Genomic DNA, 19,214 nt, shown 5'->3' with positions numbered 1-19,214 from the left:
TTCACTAACTGCTGTCAAGTGCCTGGAATAATGCTGCAGAAAGTGGTCGGTTTTTTTTGTTTTTTGCTTTTTTTTAAGCCTTTCATAATTTTAGGTGTTAATAGAAGTGGTAAATTTTCAGACCGTTACGATGTTTTGTAAGCTGATGGTGTCTCCTGAGCCATGAGAACTGAACCATGTTTTAACAATTCCATATGTCAGTTTTCTTTTTCTCCTGCAAAAGTGTTTTTTTGTTTTTGTTTTTTTTAACCTCAGCAACACCTAAAACAGTGTGGAATGTCATCCCTGTACCATTTTACCTTTTGGTGACATTATCAACTATTGCAGATTCTATGAAGGGTATCAGATTCCTCACTGCTCAAGATCTTAGGCCTGCCTTCTTCTAGCAGTGTCAGTAGTGGGGAGAAGGGATTACACTGCCAGCTGAGAGAATACGTTAATTGTACCTGTCATAACCATACAGCTAAGGGTAGCCTAGAATTCCCCCTTACCTGTAAGGGGTTAAGAAGCTCAAATAACCTGGTTGGCACCTGACCAAAAGGACCAATGGGGAAAGAAGATACTTTCAAATCTTGGGCGGGGGGAGGTTTTGTTTTGTGTGTTCTCTTGGGAAGCAGAGAAGCATCAGGTCAGAAAACTCCTTCTCCTATAAACTATCCTAAAAGTCTCTCATATTACAAAAATTGTAAGTAAAAGCCAGGCAAGGCATGTTATATTACTTTTTGTTTTGCTTGTGAATTTTTCCTTTGCTGGAGGGAGGTTTATTTCTGTTTTTTGTAACTTTGAAATTAAGCCTAGAGGAAGTTCTGCTGTGTTTTTGAATCTTTTGTTACCCTGTAAAGTTATTTTCTGTCCTGATTTTACAGAGGTGATTTTTTACCTTTTTTTAAAATAAAATCCTTTTAAGAACCTGACTGATTTCTCTATTGTCCTAAGACCCAGGGGGGTTTGGGTCTGTGATCACTGTGTAACCAATTGGTTAGGATATTATTCTCAAGCCTCCCCCGGAAAGGGGGTGTAAGGGCTCTGGGGGATATTTTGGGGGAATAGGAACTCCAAGTGGTTCCTTTCCCTGATTCTTTGTTAAATCATTTGGTGGTGGCGGCATACCCTCCAAGGGCAAAGAATTTGTGCGTTGGGGAAGTTTTAACCTAAGCTGGTAGAAATAAGCTTAGGGGGTCTTTCATGCAGGTCCCCACATCTGTACCCTAGAGTTGAGAGTGGGGAGGGAAACCTGATAGTACCCCTGCTCACCTCTTAGATCAATGAGGTGAGATTGGAGCAGAGAGCAGTTGAAGAACCCTCCCTCCCGCAGCATAATAACTGCAAAGCTGCTCTGGCAACTGCAATATAGAAGAGAGGAAAGAGGAACAGGAGGATGCACTGGCAAGGGCAATAAATAGAGGAGAGGGCTGGTGGTAGTGCAGGGGGAGGAGGAGCAGAGAAAGCTATATTAAAATCTCTACTAATTCTTTCACACTTGAAAGTCTTTTGTTTTTGTTTGTTTTAAAGTGGCTTGGGGAATGATGAGCAGGATGGGATTAAAAAAAAATTCTAGGAGGCTAGCTGGAAGATTTTAGAAATATAAAGTACACATGGACACTTTTTATTCTTTTCCTCTTCTCTGCCTCTCACTTCGTTTCACCCAGTTTGAAAGTGTGTACAGCTCTTAAAAGTTCATATTCTTTTGGGCAACTATGTGTGCAACTTAGTTCTGAAAATGGAGTTATGCTTGCTAAGGGAATATACTGTGTGGTTGGGGTGATTGAGGCCCAAAACTTAAACCTTGTTTACACAAGTTTTTACAAAAGAATATTTTTATTTTAATTGTTTTAATTGGAACTTAAAGAAAAAAATAAGGTTTGTATACTGAAAAATTCCCCTGCAGTGTTTGCAATCCAAACGTTGCAGCTTTGTGCTACTGCACATATTTAGGAACGGAAACTCACTGTTGCCTGCCTACTTTGTCCAGGCTATGAATGTATTGCTGAAATAAAACAGGCAATGTTAATGGTAAAAAGTAACGTTTTTTGGTTTTGCTACAGTTTTAATTATATACAACAATAAAAGGAAAACACACTAGACTAAACACATTAGGTTCCTTTCTATCTTGTTTCATAATTTTCCTTTGCACTTTTGCAAATTATCAGATTTGTTTAGATAAAGCAGTTTCTTACAGCTCCAATTCTGCTTGGGAAACTGATAAACAATGTATTGTATAGAAAAACTGTTTTTCTTTTCCTCAGACAAAAAGGCAGCTTTGGAGGCTGTAGTAAAAAGTTTGGGAGCCAGTTTCGTTGCAGAGTTCAATAAACAAAAATCACTTCAAGCAACTGGACAAGGGTCCTCGGGGATAGGAAAAGCATCACCTGCACAAGGGATTTCTGGGGTAGGGAAGATGCATGGACCTATGAAAAAGCCACTAAGTGCTACAGGTCATCACAAGACTTTGAAGAAAGATTTATCATCTGTGCCTGGCTCAGCTGCTTCTAAAATGAAATCTGAAACTGCTGGTGTTCAAGAAAAGAAAGAGATGAATTTTGATGGGAAAGCTGCAAAGGAAACCAATGCTCCTCGTCCTGCTCCTTATAACAGAGTCAGTGTTTTTGTATTTTCAATTGTGGTTTTGAGAATTTGGTTAATACTTTTCATCTTGAGGGAGATCATTTGGAAAAAGGTGTAACTATTCCCTTTAAACAGCTGGCTTGCTGGCTTTGCATAGTAGAAATTGTCATCTAAATGTAGCAGTGACTACTTGCTAGTAAGTCTGATAAGCAGTACTGCAACACGATATGTTGAAAGCTGAACATTATTCAGGAGATGCATATAGGTCATTCTGGCCTCTGACTTTGACAGCTTTTGTAGCATGAATTCACTTTTCTGGTTTTAGAAATAACAATGCGGTGTTGACCAATTAATATGCATTTCTGTGGTGCTTGTTTCAGTACTATCTATTCCGTAGTTCTTATTCATTCATTTATGTATTTATTAATGATAATGTGTATTACAGTACTGTCTGGAGGCCCCAACTGAGGGACCCCATTGTGCTAAGCACTTGTATATACACATTCTAAGAGCCAGACCTTGTCCAGAGCAACTTACAATCTAAATAGACAAGACAGACAAAGTAGTACTATCTCAGTTTTACAGATAAGGAGCTGAGGCACTGAGTGATTAGATTATTTGCCCTTATACACATGGGAATCCCGTGGTAAAGATAGGAATTGAGCCCAGAACTCCTGGGTTTCATTTGAATAATTTAACCACATGACTGTTCTCATAAATTTGTTAATAGGCACCTTAAACCATACATAAACGAGTGGGTGGTGTCTGCAGAATTTATTATTTAGCACTGTTTAGTTGTGATGGATGCAACCAATCATGCTGCTAGACGCATGTCATTTCCCATCATCAAAGTGTACAACGAAAAGAACATTATATCTTTGTAAATAGGATAAATGTAAATTAAATAGATGATATCCAAATGAAACTAAATGACATTGGTAGTATTTGTGAACCTGTGAAGCACTTTGTGCATCATAAGACCAAACAACTTAAAAGGATTTTAAAACTATAACACTTTTTAAAAACTTATAGGCCTAATATTCAAAATAGATCATAATATTACAGTTACATTATACTGTGGTCCCACATCATGTTTTACAAGTAAATTTAAAAAATTTTAGACATAGAATCATAGAATATCAGGGTTGGAAGGGACCTCAGGAGGTCATCTAGTCCAACCCCCTGCTCAAAGCAGGACCAATCCCCAATTTTTGCCCCAGACCCCTAAATGGCCCCCTCAAGGATTTGAAAGAAGGGAAGGCAGGTTTACAGTCAATCCTAGTATTAAACAAAAGTGCCAAAAGTTAACTTACCAGTCTATCTGTTTTTAAATTGCAACGATTTTCATTCAAAGCTTTTTTCTTCTAATGTGCGTGGCTTAGAAAATTGTTTTGTTATTTACAGCTGTTGAGAGAGAAGCTTTTGAGTTGTGGCACAGTTCTCCATATTTCGGATTTGCCGGATGATGGCTTTTCAGATCAAGATATTAAAAAAATTGTTCAGCCATTTGGTAAAGTTAGTGATCTCTTGGTGCTTCGCTCTAGAAATGAGGTAAGCTATATTCTAAGGTGCCCATCAATATGTGGCATCCATATGCCATGCTTATAGTGCCTTAAATGTACATGGCTATGGACATGGTGTGAACAGAGATCCTAAAACAAAATATTGTTTGATTCTTAAGTTTCAATTATATGGCAAATAATTCAGAACAAACTTGCAATTTATTCTAGGCCTTCCTAGAAATGAACTACAAAGAGGCAGTGATAGCAGCTGTGAAGTATGGTGAGACCGTGCCAGTGCTGGTAAATGGGAAGCGTGTGAAAATCAGCGTAGCAGAAAAACCGAAAGCACCTCCTGGTCAGGTAAGCAGGGTATTGGGGAACAGGGTGGTGTTTTGTTGTTGGGTTCTTACGTTAGCTTTAGAAAATGCATGATTAAAGCTACAGGTTTCTCTGGGGAATTAAGATTGGTACGGATCTCCATCTATGGAGGAACAGTAGTCTAAAACAAATATAAATGTATCTGATTCCAGCTCTTACATTTCTTTGATTTTTTTTTTTCTGTTTTCGTTTTTTGCTTGTTTATGGACAGAAGATTGTGGATAAATGTAGTAATTTTTTCCGAGCCATAAAATATGTAGTCTATAGTAACAGGTAAGATGTGTAGAGAACACAGTAAAGTTTTACTTCATATTCTTTCTGTAAATTACAGATCAAAGTAAGTCTGAAGAAGGCTCCACAGAACGTAAAGAAAGCTGCATTGAGTACAAAGTAAGTGTTGACATGCATGCATAGTAAGTAACACTTTTGCTAGTAATTCTTGAAAATTCATTTTCTTTCTGTTGTTTTTACATTTGTGAAATTGTTTTTTAAAAACTTACGAAATCCACCTGTCATCTCTGATCCTGTTTTTCTCATATTAGAAAAGATGGAAACAGTACTACTACTAAGAAGACTAAATCTGCTACTCCAGCTGCTTCTGCAGGTGCGTTCTAGTCACTCTTTGATAATATCGCCCTTTCCTCCTCCTTGGCTAGTATGGGTTTACTTTTGCCTACCCTTAGTTGTGGCTGAAAGCAGGCCCAAGAAGGGGGCTAGAAAACAATTGGTTTGTCCTTGAAATTTCCTCTCTCAATACAACCACACACCCCTTAAGAAAATAAATCCCTAACTCCTATGCTCCAATAGCTTGATCACAAATTGTATGCTTTTATCTGCAAAGGTGAATATGGTATTGATAGTCATATAAAATCAATGGGTTTTTTTCTGTTAATTTTAATAGGCTATGGATCAGCCCCATAAGCAATAGCTGCCTCCAAGATCCATACCAGTGCTGCTCAGTTATTCAGCTGTCAGGAGGCACTGCAGCAAGTGCCTTATGCTCCCTTCTAGATCCCAGTGCATGCTAGCTTTGATCTGTCAGTGTTCAAACACCCTGTTGAAAGATTGAAGACCATTGCTAAAATAGGGCTTTATAATTTTTCGCCACCAGGCTTTGTCATGCTTTTAAAGCAAAATAGTCTTCTGATTTAGGATTTGTTAATGACACGTTTTTCTTGTTTCTTCAGGAAAATTAACAAAAGCTGGACATACCGCAACAAAAGCAGTTAAACTTGTTGGTAGGTTTTAGATTTGTTTTAATGTACATTTGAAAGTAACTAAACAGCCATGCTGCCATGTACTGTTATTCCATTAGCTTTCACAAGCCACTGTAAACATGATTAGGACAAGTCAGTATTTGGATGGGAAACCAGTCAGGTGTTTAAATATACGTGCTGCTGTTGATTCAGTTGGTGGCACTCTCCTTGTGTTGTCATTGAATCCAGTGCCTTAGTGGCTGTTTTTTTTTTTTTTTTCCCCAGATAAGGTAAAATTGAGATTCAGATTACTTGTGATCATTAAAAAATACACTTTGTAAGAACAGAACCTCAATGTCCTAGCTTAATTTGAATTTTAGTAATTGTATTTTACTCGTCTAACTCCCTCTGCGGTTACTGTTGGTGTTCTTGCCCACTTGTCTCTGTTGTTGTGTTGCTGTGCACAGTTAAATCGCTGCCTCTTTTTACTCCAGAGCTGGCTCTATTTCAGTCATGGATGAAGTGATTCCTATGAATTGTATACCATTTTGTAATGTGTTTGGGATTCCTTTAGGATTGAAATTGGTGTAATAATATCCACTTATATTCAAGGGTGCTGGAACAGTTTTTATAGTGGGAGTGCTGAAAGCAGAAACTATGTCACTGAATCCTCGCTAGAACACACGTCTGTCTGTATTGCGCAAATTCACATATGACGTGGTCACGGCCATGAATCCCAAATTTAATTAATTGGAATTCATTTTAACGCGGTCCCCGCTATAACACAGTCCCCACGTTAATGCAGTACTTCACATGGATTCCAAATCCCGCGTTCTAGCGAGGGTCCGGTGTATTTGGTGGTTGTTACTACTTCAAGCCAGGCCCAGTTCCAGCACCCCTGCTTATACTGAGTTCTTACGTTACAATTATTTTACTTAGGTAAACATGAAGTAACAAAGAAACTGGCAGTGCAAACAGATAGTAAAACTAAGAAAACTTCAACCACTTCAGGTAAGGCAAATTAGAATTTTCACTTTCAGTGAAAACATGCAGAAATTCTTTTCCTTATAAAACAGAAGTGCTTTAGGTTCTGAGGCAAAGAGTCCCAGCTTTTTCCCCTCTGGAGTCCCCATTGTAATAGATGTCAAGTATCAGAGGGGTAGCCATGTTAGTCTGTATCCACAAAAACAACGAGGAGTCCGGTGGCACCTTAAAGACTAACAGATTTATTTGGGCATAAGCTTTCGTGGGTAAAAATCCACTTCTTCAGATGCAACCTGAAACCACTTCAGATGCCTCTGAAGAAGTGTTTTTTTTACCCATGAAAGTTTATGCTCTGATAAATGTGTTAGTCCTTAAGGTGCCACCGGACTCGTTGTCATTGTAATAGATTGTTTGATAGGCAAGCTGCCTGACTCCCTTATGTTCCCTTGCTTTGGGCTCCTTGTTGTTGGCAGCAGTTGTTTTATGATAGCACCAGTACTTAGGTGCTGTTTGCAGAAGGCATATAATCATTGCCTACGGGAGCAGAGAGGGAACGTGGGTTTCAAGAAGTGGGCCGTTATACCTACACCAGCATATTTGTAATGGGAAGCTAGAGTGAAACCAGGGTCATTGAGCGATTCCCATAGCTCTTTTCTACCCTATTTCCCCAGATTAGTCTAGGGCATTCTGCTGCTGCCCTGCCCTCCCCCAGTTTGGGAAATGCTGTTCTAAGGGGTCTTGTCTTCTCATCACCAACTGTGCTTATTTGAGAAGACTAGACACCTAAAATTCTAGGTTCTGATGCTGAACTGAGGCAAGATTAGCGTCCCTCACTTCCAGGAATTGGCATATTTCTGAATAAAATGCTTATAATTAATGGAAGAGCATGCTGATCGAGTTGCCTTTATCCTCAGAAAATGGTGGTTAGTAATTACTGAAAATCTTCTGTATGCTTGGTATTGTAAAAACATAAACCAGTTCTTTGAGTGGTGTCCCTATGGCCGTGCCAATTCAGGTGCGCATACACCTCTCAAGCCTTTGGGCAGAGCTTTTTCCACTGCCGGAGCCCATTTGGCCCACGCATGTGCCCTGTGCCTCCTCATGATGCACATCAAGGCTATGTAGGGATGCGCAGATGAACTGCCCACAGTTCCTTCTCCATAGCCTTGGCCTGAGATAGAGTTCTAGTTTGTCTGCCTTGAGCATGCCTCAGCTGTTTTGTATTAATTTAAAGATTAGTTATTGCAGTTAGTCGTTAGTAGTGGTTCTAGGTTAGTTAGTAAGTGGATAATTTTTTTTTTCCTTGTGGAGCCTTGTCTTCCTGGCAGGGAATGTCTGGCTTGCCAGGCTTCAAATGCGGTCTCTCCTGTCAAAAGGCGGTACCTGTGAGTGATGGCCACTCTAAATGTGTCCATTGCGTGGCATAGTCCCATGTCTCCCAGAAGTGCAATTTCTGCCTAGCTGTCAAGTCTAAGGCATGGAAGAACAGGGAAATTAAGCTCAGACTGTTAAAGATGGAGTACTCACTTTGACCAGTGTCTGAGTCAGGTCAGGAGACCACCTCCCCGCCCCCACCCCTTCTGGTACATCTTACCTGTTAATTATAGTAGACGGCAGCTTTTAGGGCTCGGAAACAATTATTACATCTATCCTACAAATATCCATCTTATGTCCATAAGTAAGCAAAAAAAAAAAAAAATCAAGAGTTTAATTAAATAGTTCTGTGTCCTGTTCCAGAAAGAATGAGACAATAGTGTGGGTGGTTTTTGTTTTGTGGGAGGAGGGGTCAGATAATCACGAATATGTTTAAGTTGAGCTGGAGATGATCCCTAAGGCCTAAGACATTCATCTAACAGAAATTGTGTTATATATTTCTGTTTGCAAACTAGGTAATTTAAATATGCTGAAATAATGAATGCTTTGCTCTTCCTTTCCCAACACAGCAAAACCTAATGAAAAGAAGCGTATTGATCCTAAGAAGTCTGCAGAATCCAAAAAGAAGGATGCAAAACCTAAGAAAGTCACAGAACCGAAGCGGGCTGAGGAGGCTAAGACCACAGAATCTAAACAGGCTGTAGAGGCTAGGAAGACCACAGAACCTAAGAAAGCTGGAGACGATGAGGCCAAAGAAATTAGTAAACCTGTAGCTGTGCAAGGTAAATTTGTAGTGATACGCTATCTAAAATGTTGTATTAAGTTATATAAAATTACTGTTGATCTGATTTATTAAGTTGTATAAAATTACTGTTGATCTGATGGCTCCTTTAAAATTGTTCTTGTAGAGTCAATTACACTGACTTCTACTCTGGAGGTGGAATCAAATCAGTCTATGGAATCTGTAGCCAACAAAGGTAAATTGCAGTTTAAACAGTTTTTCACTTCTGTCATAAACGTGTCGATATTTGCAAACTAAAATGAGAATATTTTCACATAGAAAATCTTGAGGCCAAGAACACTGTGGAAGTGAAGACAGCTGAGAGTACCAAGAAGGAAAATGCTTCAAGTAGGTTCATGGAGAAAAATATGCAAGCAATTCTTTTGCAGGCGGGGGCTAGGGAAAGACTGTAATGAGAAAATGTACATCTTCAGGGAGTTTACTACTTACCTCTTATGTAGCACTTTTCATTTGTAGCACGAATGGAGCATGTTATTTATTTACAAGTGGTTAGAGCAAAGGTGTGAGCATTCCTATGTTTATTCCCAACTCTCCCACCAACTCATTTAATCTTGGTGCCTCAATTTACCTATGAAAAATTAGCTAAAATAGGCCCTGGTTACATTATTTCTTATAACTGGGGTTCTAGCCAGTTACTGTCGTGCTTGGTTCTAAATAGGGTTTATTCACACACAACATGGTTAATACTTGTTACTATGTACCTAATAGTGTTCTGCCCTTGCCAGCTGCTGATAGTGGCTCAGGGTTGCTGAAGTAGTTACAGGAAGACGTATTTTTGTAATATAGATGAGCCCCCTTTTACTATGCCTGCATCACAGATTTGCTTGGTCCCTTACAACTTTGTGGTCAGGACCACTTCCCTGTATGTTATGCTGTTGCTCTGTCTGCATTTTTCTGGGCACTGTATCGTCTTCTGAAACATCATGAGATAGCTGCACATACTTTTCGCAGAATGCACTGATATAAACACAGGCAGCTTCATAGGGGAGGAGATAGAAACATGAGTGATATCTTGTGTGGGCACAACTCAGAGGTGTTTGTAACCAGGTCGGCTGATTGTCAACAACCTGATTACAAAAATATGCTTGTTATATGGACAGGGCCATAGTGACTACAGCATACTCTGAGCTCCTCAGATAATGGCATTTTTTCATGTACAAAGTCCTATGGCTATTAAAAACTATTTTCTGAATAAATCTGGTTTGTAATTCCGTTGCTACATGTATGCACCACCAGTGTAGTGTTCTCCATGTCTAGTAAATGAAGACATGTCCCAGTATTTTCTATCACTTTGAAAATCGCCTTCAGAAGAATTGAAACTATAAATCTTAAAATGGCAGTTAAGCAAGTGATCATTTGCATGAGACTATTTTGACAGATTATATGGGCATTCCCTGGATATGTAAATACTTGTATGGTGTTTAAAGATATACTAACCTAAACATCCCCCTGCCTACTCCCTTTTTCCCCCCCAGAAGCTACTGGAGAGACTACAAAGAGCGAAGAACCAACTGAGCCAGCTAGCAAGGTCAGGTTTCACATTCAAACCAAAATTATTTGAATCTGTAAATATTTTTCAAGTACGAATTCAGTGTTGGTGAAAGATACCTATATAGACCTTACCAGAATCTCAGGTCTTCTGTTTATATTTATAATATATATAGGGCTAGCAAAGAAACTTCTGCAGATTTCACATCTTCTTTCCCCAGAATTGTATGGTCCTGTGAGAGAAGCAGATGTGTAAATGAGAATAATTTTTACAATCAGTGTTATGTTCTTGGTCTTTCTCAATATGTATATAGGTTACAGAGCAATGAGTCTCCAATTCTTCATTCTGCAGTCCACTTTGAAAGGGAGAGACTTTCTTATGAGCCACTTTTCCTGCAACTCTTTCCCTGCTCCACCTTGGTTCTCAAAAGTTTAATTCTGTAGACCAACAGGAAAGCTTCCATGTATCTGCTGGTGGTCTACAGACCAGAGCCTGAGAACTTCTATAGAGCATGTTCTCATTTTTGTGCCCTCTTGCATGCCCTTCTCCTTATCAGGAACTCCCTCGCCAGCCCCCATCCTTATTACTCTAGACAGCCACCCTCTTCAGTCCAGTCCCCTCTTTAAAACTCACTGCTTACGTGATGCCCACAAATGTTAACTCATGTCAGTAATCGCAAAAAGAAAAGGAGTACTTGTGGCACCTTAGAGACTAACCAATTATGCTCAAATAAATTGGTTAGTCTCTAGGGTGCCACAAGTACTCCTTTTCTTTTTGCGAATACAGACTGACACGGCTGTTACCCTGAAACCTGTCATGTCAGTAATATGATGCCGTCACCTCATTATAAAGACCCTCTGACTTACCACATTGTTTGACTTAATATTCTTTGACCAACCATGCTAGAGTGTAAATTCCTTAGGGTGGGTCAGTGCCCTGAGCGCACACTGGCAGTCTTAACAAATTATGGCAATGCCACTCTCATATCCATAGTTAAGGATGAGTTGAGTTTTACTCTTAAAGCAGGAATTTAACCACTTTGTTTTTTATGACGAATAGAGTATATTCTCTTGAAAATTGTAGTAGTTGATGAATTCTGTAGCACAATGAATTTTCTGAGAAATTACGAGTAAATCGGCTAATTAAATTCAGTTTAAATTCATTAAATGGGTCTTTTGAGAAATTCAGCATCCTGTGTCGGGCCATTTTTCTGTAACAAATTATCTTAATAGTGGAAGAACATAGACCCTTCAAATTTCCCTACAGTTAACCCCTCACATAAAATCTTGTGCATTGTCTAGATATCAAGATTTTGTTTTAGGATTAATGGTTCTTTTTTGCTCTTCATAACGGAGAGCCTCTCCTTCTGCAGGGGCTGAAGATGGTGTCATGCTACCCACCATCTTCCCTGGGGCAGCTTGGCTCAGTCTCATTTGGAACTAGGAGGCAGTGGCCAATATGAAGGTCATTCTGCTAATAACAATCCTGTAGCTCACATTAATTGAGAACTGTAGGAATTGGCAGCCATTTTGAAAGAAGGTAGTTTGTGGAAATCTCTGTAGAAGAATATTGTTCATTGACTCATTCTGAAGAAGTTTTGTGAAGAATAATAGTAAAAAATGACTGATAATCCTAAACATTACTTTTTAAAAACTACTCGTATCTGCTCTATAAAAAGGGAAGAAAAAATAAGAGGAGGGAGGCTATTTGTGGATGGTGTGCAAGGACATTTGTGGGAAGGGAGAGAAGAGAAAACTGGGATGTGTGTATGCCTGTGTGGAGGTCAGGAGCTGGGGGGAACTGGCTAGTACACTGGCTGCCTTGTGCTGTTCCAGAGTGACACAAAGCAGCCAGTGTGTCCTGGTGCATCTGGCCCTAAAAATTTTAAAATAATAATAATAAAGGTTTGGGGTCACTGCTACATATCTTCATAATCGTTAGAAGTATCTAGTAACATTTAAGAAAAAACACAAAGATGAAGTTCATAAATCATTACAGGAATGCTGAAATGATTCCAGAAACAAGCATTACAAACCCAGGAAATTCAGGAAAAATCTAGTATGTATTCAGAAATTGATTTAATCTAATCTGGAACTGAAGACCTTACTATGCACTAATAATGGTTATTACATGGCATCAATACAGGGCAGAATAAAGGTGATTTGGGTGCTCTGTGTGTTTCCATACACTAACATATTTGAATTTAATCTTAATTCTGATTTTTCTGGGTTTGTAATGCTTGCTTTTGAGATAATTACAGCATCAGCATAAGTTTATTCTTAAATATCTGCTATGTATTCCAATTTAACTCCAGTTTAATGTTGTTTTTATCTGAGAATAATACATGCACTTTTAAGATAAACAATAAGAATTAAATACAGAAAGGCTGACTGACAGTTGGTTTAGAGTAGAAGCAAGGATTAATGAAAATCTGTACCTTCCTTTGTTTGCAGGAACTTGATGACATATGTGTTGTGCTTATTTCAAACTTACCTGATAAAGGATATTCTGTTGAGGAAGTTTCCAACCTAACAAAGCCATTTGGAGGACTGAAAGATGTTTTAATTTTGTCTTCTCATAAAAAGGTATTGTAATTGGTATTTAGAAAAAAGTTTTCTGGCATAGTATCACCTAAAGAAGCTCTCAAAGAAATTTGTAACAAGTTCAGATGTTGAAATAACTTAAAGGGGACACAGTAGTTCTTCCTTTTTTATTGTGCTTTGCGAGGCCACTTAGACTTTTTTTGTTTTAAAAGGCATATCTGGAAATAAATCAAAAATCTGCAGATTCCATGGTTAAATTTTATACTTGCTTCCCAATGTCAGTGGATGGAAATCAGCTCTGCATTAGTATGGCGCCGGAATACAAGAATATAAAAGATGAGGTAAGCAAATGGAATATGAAGCAATTTTTTTTTCTATTTCAGGTGACTGCAGTTACTCAACATCCATTTTTATAGTACCTCTCTGCCAGTCTAGACTACTGCTCTCTGTTTAATATTCATTAGGGCCCTGCTGTTTCAAGTTATTGTTATGTTGATTGTACGCCCTGCCTCCTCTCTTTCCTGGGCACATAATATAGGTTCTCTATAACCCTCTGGGTATATCCTATTTTGAAACTCAACTCTACTACTTTCCTAGTGTTTCTATTTTCATTAGCAAGTATTTTAGTGAATACAGTTGTAGACAGAATTTTTGTTTGGCAAAAAGAATGTGAAGATAATAATGAAAGTAATTTTAGAGAGAGGTTGGCAATACCAAACTCATGAACTTCGGAAAGGTTGCCACGAACCTTAACTTTTCAGGTTCTGTTTCGATATATTATTGGTAGGAGTAGTGGGATGCTGTGCCTTCCAATTACATGCAGCCATACCAACCAACTTCTAAAGTTCAGAACCTTAACGCCCTGTCTCTTCTTTCTAGGAAGCTATATTTACTGCTATGATTAAAGATGCCAACTCGAAGGTAAGTTAGAGACTTTTAAAAAATTGGTCAGTAATTTAGCCATTTGCTAACTTTTACATTTGTATAATTTGGGAGTGTAGCTGCTACACTGAGTGCTATTAAAATTTTATGTAAATGTTGCATTCCATTAAATAAAAATATTAAAAATTAACATTAGAAACAGAAGACACTTCTAATTGAATAAAAAGTGTAGTAATAAAGAAGTCAGTAGGAGAGCTCATAGACTAACAAGAAGCAAGAAGTGGACTGAGTAAGCATACACTTTATTTAGATACACACTATGGATGAGTGCAGGTGATAAGCATTTAATAGGAGTCCTGGGAGAGCCTCCTATTCTCTCTCTCCACACACTTGCCCTCCCTCAACTTTAATAAAGCTCTATAACTGACAGCCATTGTAGCTCAGTGAGTCCAACTGAGATGGACTCTTGATAGAGACTTGTACACTATTCAGGGGTTAATGCACTTCACCAAGTATTTACAGTGACGCTCATACAGAGCTTTCAAAACAGTAGGGTTTATTAGTCAACTGGAAGGCAGTATAGTATGTCTTTAGGTTAGTATAGAGAAGTGAAGGTTAAAGCATAGTCCATTTTGGTTAGCCCAGAGCACCAGCCATGCTGTAGTGAATTCCATTTTTAGGCTCTGTCTCTATCTCTCCGACTTCCTTCCTTAGTGAGTTCTTAGGTGAGAGAGAGCTCCAAGCATCTTTCAGAAGCTGACTCTTAAGCCCCTGCTTTGCAGCTTCCAGTCCTTGTTCTCAAGCTGGGGTCTCTGCTCAGCTTCCCTGCTGAGAGGTACAGGAAAATCTGAGTATTTGGTACTTTCATTGTCTCTCCGGTCCCATTGTTGATCTGGGTTTCTTTATGGCTCTTCAGTCCACCCAGACAGGGAGATGATCCCCACATGCCTATGTCTCTTAGTTGGCCTTAAGAGCAAACTTAATCCTCCCTGTCCCCCAGTGGAAAGGGGAAACTGAGGTACACATAGAATTAATAAAACACTACAGAAAATTCCCATTTCATTACAGTAATCTACTAAAATTTGTGCAACTGACTCCATGTGTGCAGCAGACAGAAACCTTTTGAGCATTCTGACCGGTAGTTGGATCAATCTTCCTCTCTTTAGCAGATGTTCAGCTCTCTATTTGTTATATATTAATCTTTGAATAGGAGGAATCCTCTATTTTGCTTTAACATGGGACAGTTCCTAAAATAATAATTTCCCACATCAAAGAAAGGTCTTGGCAGTCTTTAGGCACGAACCTTGAGAAGGAGGAAGTTTGGTTTAGACAGGTTGGAACTCAGACTTCAGATTGAGCCCACATTTTACTGTTGAAGAACAATGGTTCAAAGACAAAGAAATACCAGAAGACACACAGGTTTATTTGCCCAAGAAATAAAATCCCTTTCCAGCCAAGAGTTGAGGTGACAGGCTGTAAGTGGTTTTTTTTTTCTAAAGGAGTGAGAAGTTCTTACTGTTTTGGGATGTGGCCTTGTATACCAAAGTTGAAATTCTGAAAACTTGAGCAGTTAAAGCAGGGGCAGGCAAACTTTTTGGCCTGAGGGCCGCGTTGGGTTTCTGAAATGGTATGGAGTGCTGGTTAGGGGAGGCTGTGCCTCCCGAAACAGCCAGGCGTGGCATGGTCCCCGCCCCCTATTTGACCTCCTTCCCCCTCCAACCCCGCCCCCCCCCCCGCGTTCCCTGACGGCACCCCGGGACCCCTTCCCCCTTTCTCCCCCCCATCCCCTGGCCACCCCTAACTGCCCCCACCACCCCATCCAACTCCTCCTCTCATTCCTGACTGCCCCCCCAACCCCTACCCCATCCACCCCTCCTGCTCCCTGTCCCCTGACTGCCCCCGGAACCCCTACCCCTGACAGCCTCCTGCTACCCCCATCCAACCCCTCCCCTCATTCCTGACTGCCTCCCCCGCCCCCAGGACCCCTACCCCTGACAGCCTCCTGCCACCCCCATCCAACCCCTCCTCTCATTCCTGACTGCCTCCCCCACCCCCAGGACCCCTACTCCATCCACCCTTCCTGGTCCCTTTCCCCTGACTGCCCCCCTGCCGGGACCCCTGTCTCCATTCAACCCCTGTTCCCTGCCCTCTGACCACCCTGACCCCATCCACACCCCCGACCCCTGACCATCCCCCGAACTCCCCTGCCGTCTGTCCAACTGCTCCCTGCCCCCTTACCGCACTGCCTGGAGCACTGGTGGCTGGCAGTGCGGCTGCACCAGGACAGGCAGCTGCACCATCTGGCTGGAGCCAGCCACGCACCGTGCAGCACAGAGCGCCAGGTCTGCAGCTGCGGACTCTGCAGCTGCCCTGCCCCAGGAGCTCACAGCCCTGCTGCAGCAGCGGCTCAGTGAGCTGAGGCTGCGGGGGAGAGGGATAGTGGGGGAGGGGCTGGGGGCGAGCCTCCTGGGCCAGGAGCTCAGGGGCCAGGCAGGAGGGGCCGGTGGGCCGTAGTTTGCCCACCTCTGAGTTAAAGGATGAAGGAGGAATTCTTCTGGAGTACTCTTATAGAAGTCATGCTGTGGTTCACTGAATATTCTAAATTGAATATTAACTCAGAGTAAAAGGATAGATATGACTATTTTTTCTCTTCAGATATGACAGGATTTTCACAGTAATTTTACTGTATTTACCAGTTCAATACAATATTTCTGAATTTCAGTCTTTGTGCTTTTCTTTTAGGTAAATACAGAAACTTTATATAATCAGTTTGTGCATCTTGGTAATTTACCAGATGATGGATACACAGAACTTGAAGTAGTTTGCGTGGGACTTCGATTTGGGAAGGTGGATCACTATGTTGTGTTGAAGAACAAAAAGAAGGTAAATATATAATTTTAATCTTGGTGTGGTGAGACCCTTAATTTTTTTTTAATGATCTGACCTGATAATCTCTCATTAGCAACGTATGCTGCTATTTAAGAGATTAAAGATTAAAATTTGGGTCCTTGATTTTGACTATTGTTGCTATGAACAAGTACTTCTTGCGTCGGAGAGAAAGGGAATGGTATATGCTGCTACCTACTCTGGCTGGTTCAGGAATAGTTTCAATAGGCTTGGAAGAGAAAGGAATTGAGTTATCAAGAAAGACGGCCACCAAAATATGTGCCTTTGATAATGGGAAATTAGAGGTTAAAGCTGGTAGAAACCCAAATTTCCCATTCCACAGGGAAATTCCAAAATTTTGGAAACTTTTCTTCTGTTTCGGAACAAAAGATGGATTTTTTTTAGAATTTCCCACAGAATTAAAATTTTGAAAAATGGTTTAGACAGCCAATTATTTTGTTTTTTCTAAACAAAAAGTTTTGATTTTGACATTTTTGTTTTTTTTTGTGTATTTTATTTTTATATTTAATTTTACATTTTTTTATTTTTTAAAATTACTAAAACAGCTGCTACTCTAATCAGTAGCATGAAACATTTTCTTTTCTTATTTAAGTCTCTTGTTGTTTTAATTAGGGCTGTCAAGTGATTAATTGTGCAATTAAAAAAATTAATCGTGCTGTTAAACAATAATAGAATACAATTTATTTAAATACCTTTGGATGTTTTCCAGCTTTGAGCAGGGGGTTGGATTAGATGACCACCTGAGGTCCCTTCCAACCCTTATATTCTATGATTCTACATTTTCAAATATATTTATTTCAATTACAACACAGAATGCAAAGTGTACAGTGCTCACTTCATATTTATTTTTTATTACAAATATTTGCGCTGGTATAATTACATCACTCAGGTGTGTGGATTTTTCACACCCTTGAGCGACGTAGTTATATCAGAGTGAGTGTGTAGCATGGACATGGCCTGAGACCGTGATTTTTAATGTTTAGCAAAATTATAAATTTAAGCTCCCAGGCTCTTCTTTTGAAGGTGGTGTTCAGGTTTCCTTTTAGGACAAGGAAAGCTGGCTAGATTGTCGGGCTCAACGGGTAGTGATCAATGGCTCCATGTCTAGTTGGCAGCCGGTATCAAGTGGAGTGCCCCAAGGGTCAGTCCTGGGGCCGGTTTTGTTCAATATCTTCATAAATGATCTGGAGGATGGTGTGGATTGCACTCTCAGCAAATTTGCGGATGATACTAAACTGGGAGGAGTGGTAGATATGCTGGAGGGGAGGGATAGGATACAGAAGGACCTAGACAAATTGGAGGATTGGGCCAAAAGAAATCTGATGAGGTTCAACAAAGGATAAGTGCAGGGTCCTGCACTTAGGACGGAAGAATCCAATGCACCGCTACAGACTAGGGACCGAATGGCTAGGCAGCAGTTCTGCGGAAAAGGACCTAGGGGTGACAGAGGACGAGAAGCTGGATATGAGTCAGCAGTGTGCCCTTGTTGCCAAGAAGGCCAATGGCATTTTGGGATGTATAAGTAGGGGCATAGCGAGCAGATCGAGGGACGTGATCGTTCCCCTCTATTCAACATTGGTGAGGCCTCATCTGGAGTACTGTGTCCAGTTTTGGGCCCCACACTTCAAGAAGGATGTGGATAAATTGGAGAGAGTCCAGCGAAGGGCAACAAAAATGATTAGGGGTCTAGAACACATGACTTATGAGGAGAGGCTGAGGGAGCTGGGATTGTTTAGCCTGCAGAAGAGAAGAATGAGGGGGGATTTGATAGCTGCTTTCAACTACCTGAAAGGGGGTTCCAAAGAGGATGGCTCTAGACTGTTCTCAATGGTAGCAGATGACAGAACGAGGAGTAATGGTCTCAAGTTGCAGTGGGGGAGGTTTAGATTGGATATTAGGAAAAACTTTTTCACTAAGAGGGTGGTGAAACACTGGAATGCGTTACCTACGGAGGTGGTAGAATCTCCTTCCTTAGAGGTTTTTAAGGTCAGGCTTGACAAAGCCCTGGCTGGGATGATTTAACTGGGAATTGGTCCTGCTTCGAGCAGGGGGTTGGACTAGATGACCTTCAGGGGTCCCTTCCAACCCTGATATTCTATGATTCTATGACTTAGAGGTCTGATTATACAGTTGATAGTATGGTGAAAAGTGTTCACCCAAGGTTGGTAGTGAGCTTTTGTCTTTATCGTTTTTTTGTGCAAGTTCATTTGAGAGCATAGTGATTGTCTGGTTTTACCCACATAGTAGTTGTTGGGGTATTTACGGCACTGAATGAGATATGCCACATGTTGTGATAGGCAGTGTAGCGGGCTGGACTAGATGAGCTGTTGGTCCCTTCCGGTCCTACTTTTCTGTGATTCTATGTGTAGGACCCTGGATCTTGACAGTTGTGTTGGGGGGGGGAGGGGAATTGATCATTGTAGAAGTGGAGATATTTGTGCAGGTTTTACATCTGTTGTTGCAGGGTCTGGTTTCGCTTTGGTTTGGTGAGTCTTGGTCTGTGAGAGCTTGTTTCTGATGAGCTTGGCAAGGTTGAGGGGTTGCTTCAAGTCCAAAAGAAGAAGTTTGGAAAAGATTTATTTCAGGGTGTGT

The 19,214-nt window shown here is 40.4% G+C and overlaps 1 protein-coding gene across 5 annotated transcripts in view; it reads left to right on the top strand.

The window, feature by feature from the left end:
• The window catches only part of ZNF638 (zinc finger protein 638), a 72,228-nt gene that overhangs the window by 21,078 nt on the left and 31,936 nt on the right, over positions 1–19,214 (top strand). For 4 of the 5 annotated variants that reach the window (XM_075128169.1, XM_075128168.1, XM_048846438.2 and 1 more), the window contains exons 6-20: positions 2,247–2,596; positions 3,970–4,116; positions 4,296–4,427; positions 4,777–4,835; positions 4,988–5,049; positions 5,633–5,683; positions 6,581–6,652; positions 8,569–8,781; positions 8,908–8,976; positions 9,060–9,128; positions 10,277–10,329; positions 12,744–12,875; positions 13,046–13,174; positions 13,713–13,754; positions 16,458–16,598. In XM_075128169.1, coding sequence (XP_074984270.1) covers positions 2,247–2,596; positions 3,970–4,116; positions 4,296–4,427; positions 4,777–4,835; positions 4,988–5,049; positions 5,633–5,683; positions 6,581–6,652; positions 8,569–8,781; positions 8,908–8,976; positions 9,060–9,128; positions 10,277–10,329; positions 12,744–12,875; positions 13,046–13,174; positions 13,713–13,754; positions 16,458–16,598 — 1,721 coding nt within the window. The remainder of the gene's footprint in view (positions 1–2,246; positions 2,597–3,969; positions 4,117–4,295; positions 4,428–4,776; positions 4,836–4,987; positions 5,050–5,632; positions 5,684–6,580; positions 6,653–8,568; positions 8,782–8,907; positions 8,977–9,059; positions 9,129–10,276; positions 10,330–12,743; positions 12,876–13,045; positions 13,175–13,712; positions 13,755–16,457; positions 16,599–19,214) is intronic. The other variant, XM_075128167.1, reaches the window with a different exon arrangement.

This window comes from Caretta caretta, chromosome 4 (assembly GCF_965140235.1).
Source record: "Caretta caretta isolate rCarCar2 chromosome 4, rCarCar1.hap1, whole genome shotgun sequence".
NCBI classification, from domain to species: domain Eukaryota; kingdom Metazoa; phylum Chordata; order Testudines; family Cheloniidae; genus Caretta; species Caretta caretta.
Note: the sequence above shows the minus strand (reverse complement) of the source record. Positions and strands in the feature narration are given on the sequence as shown.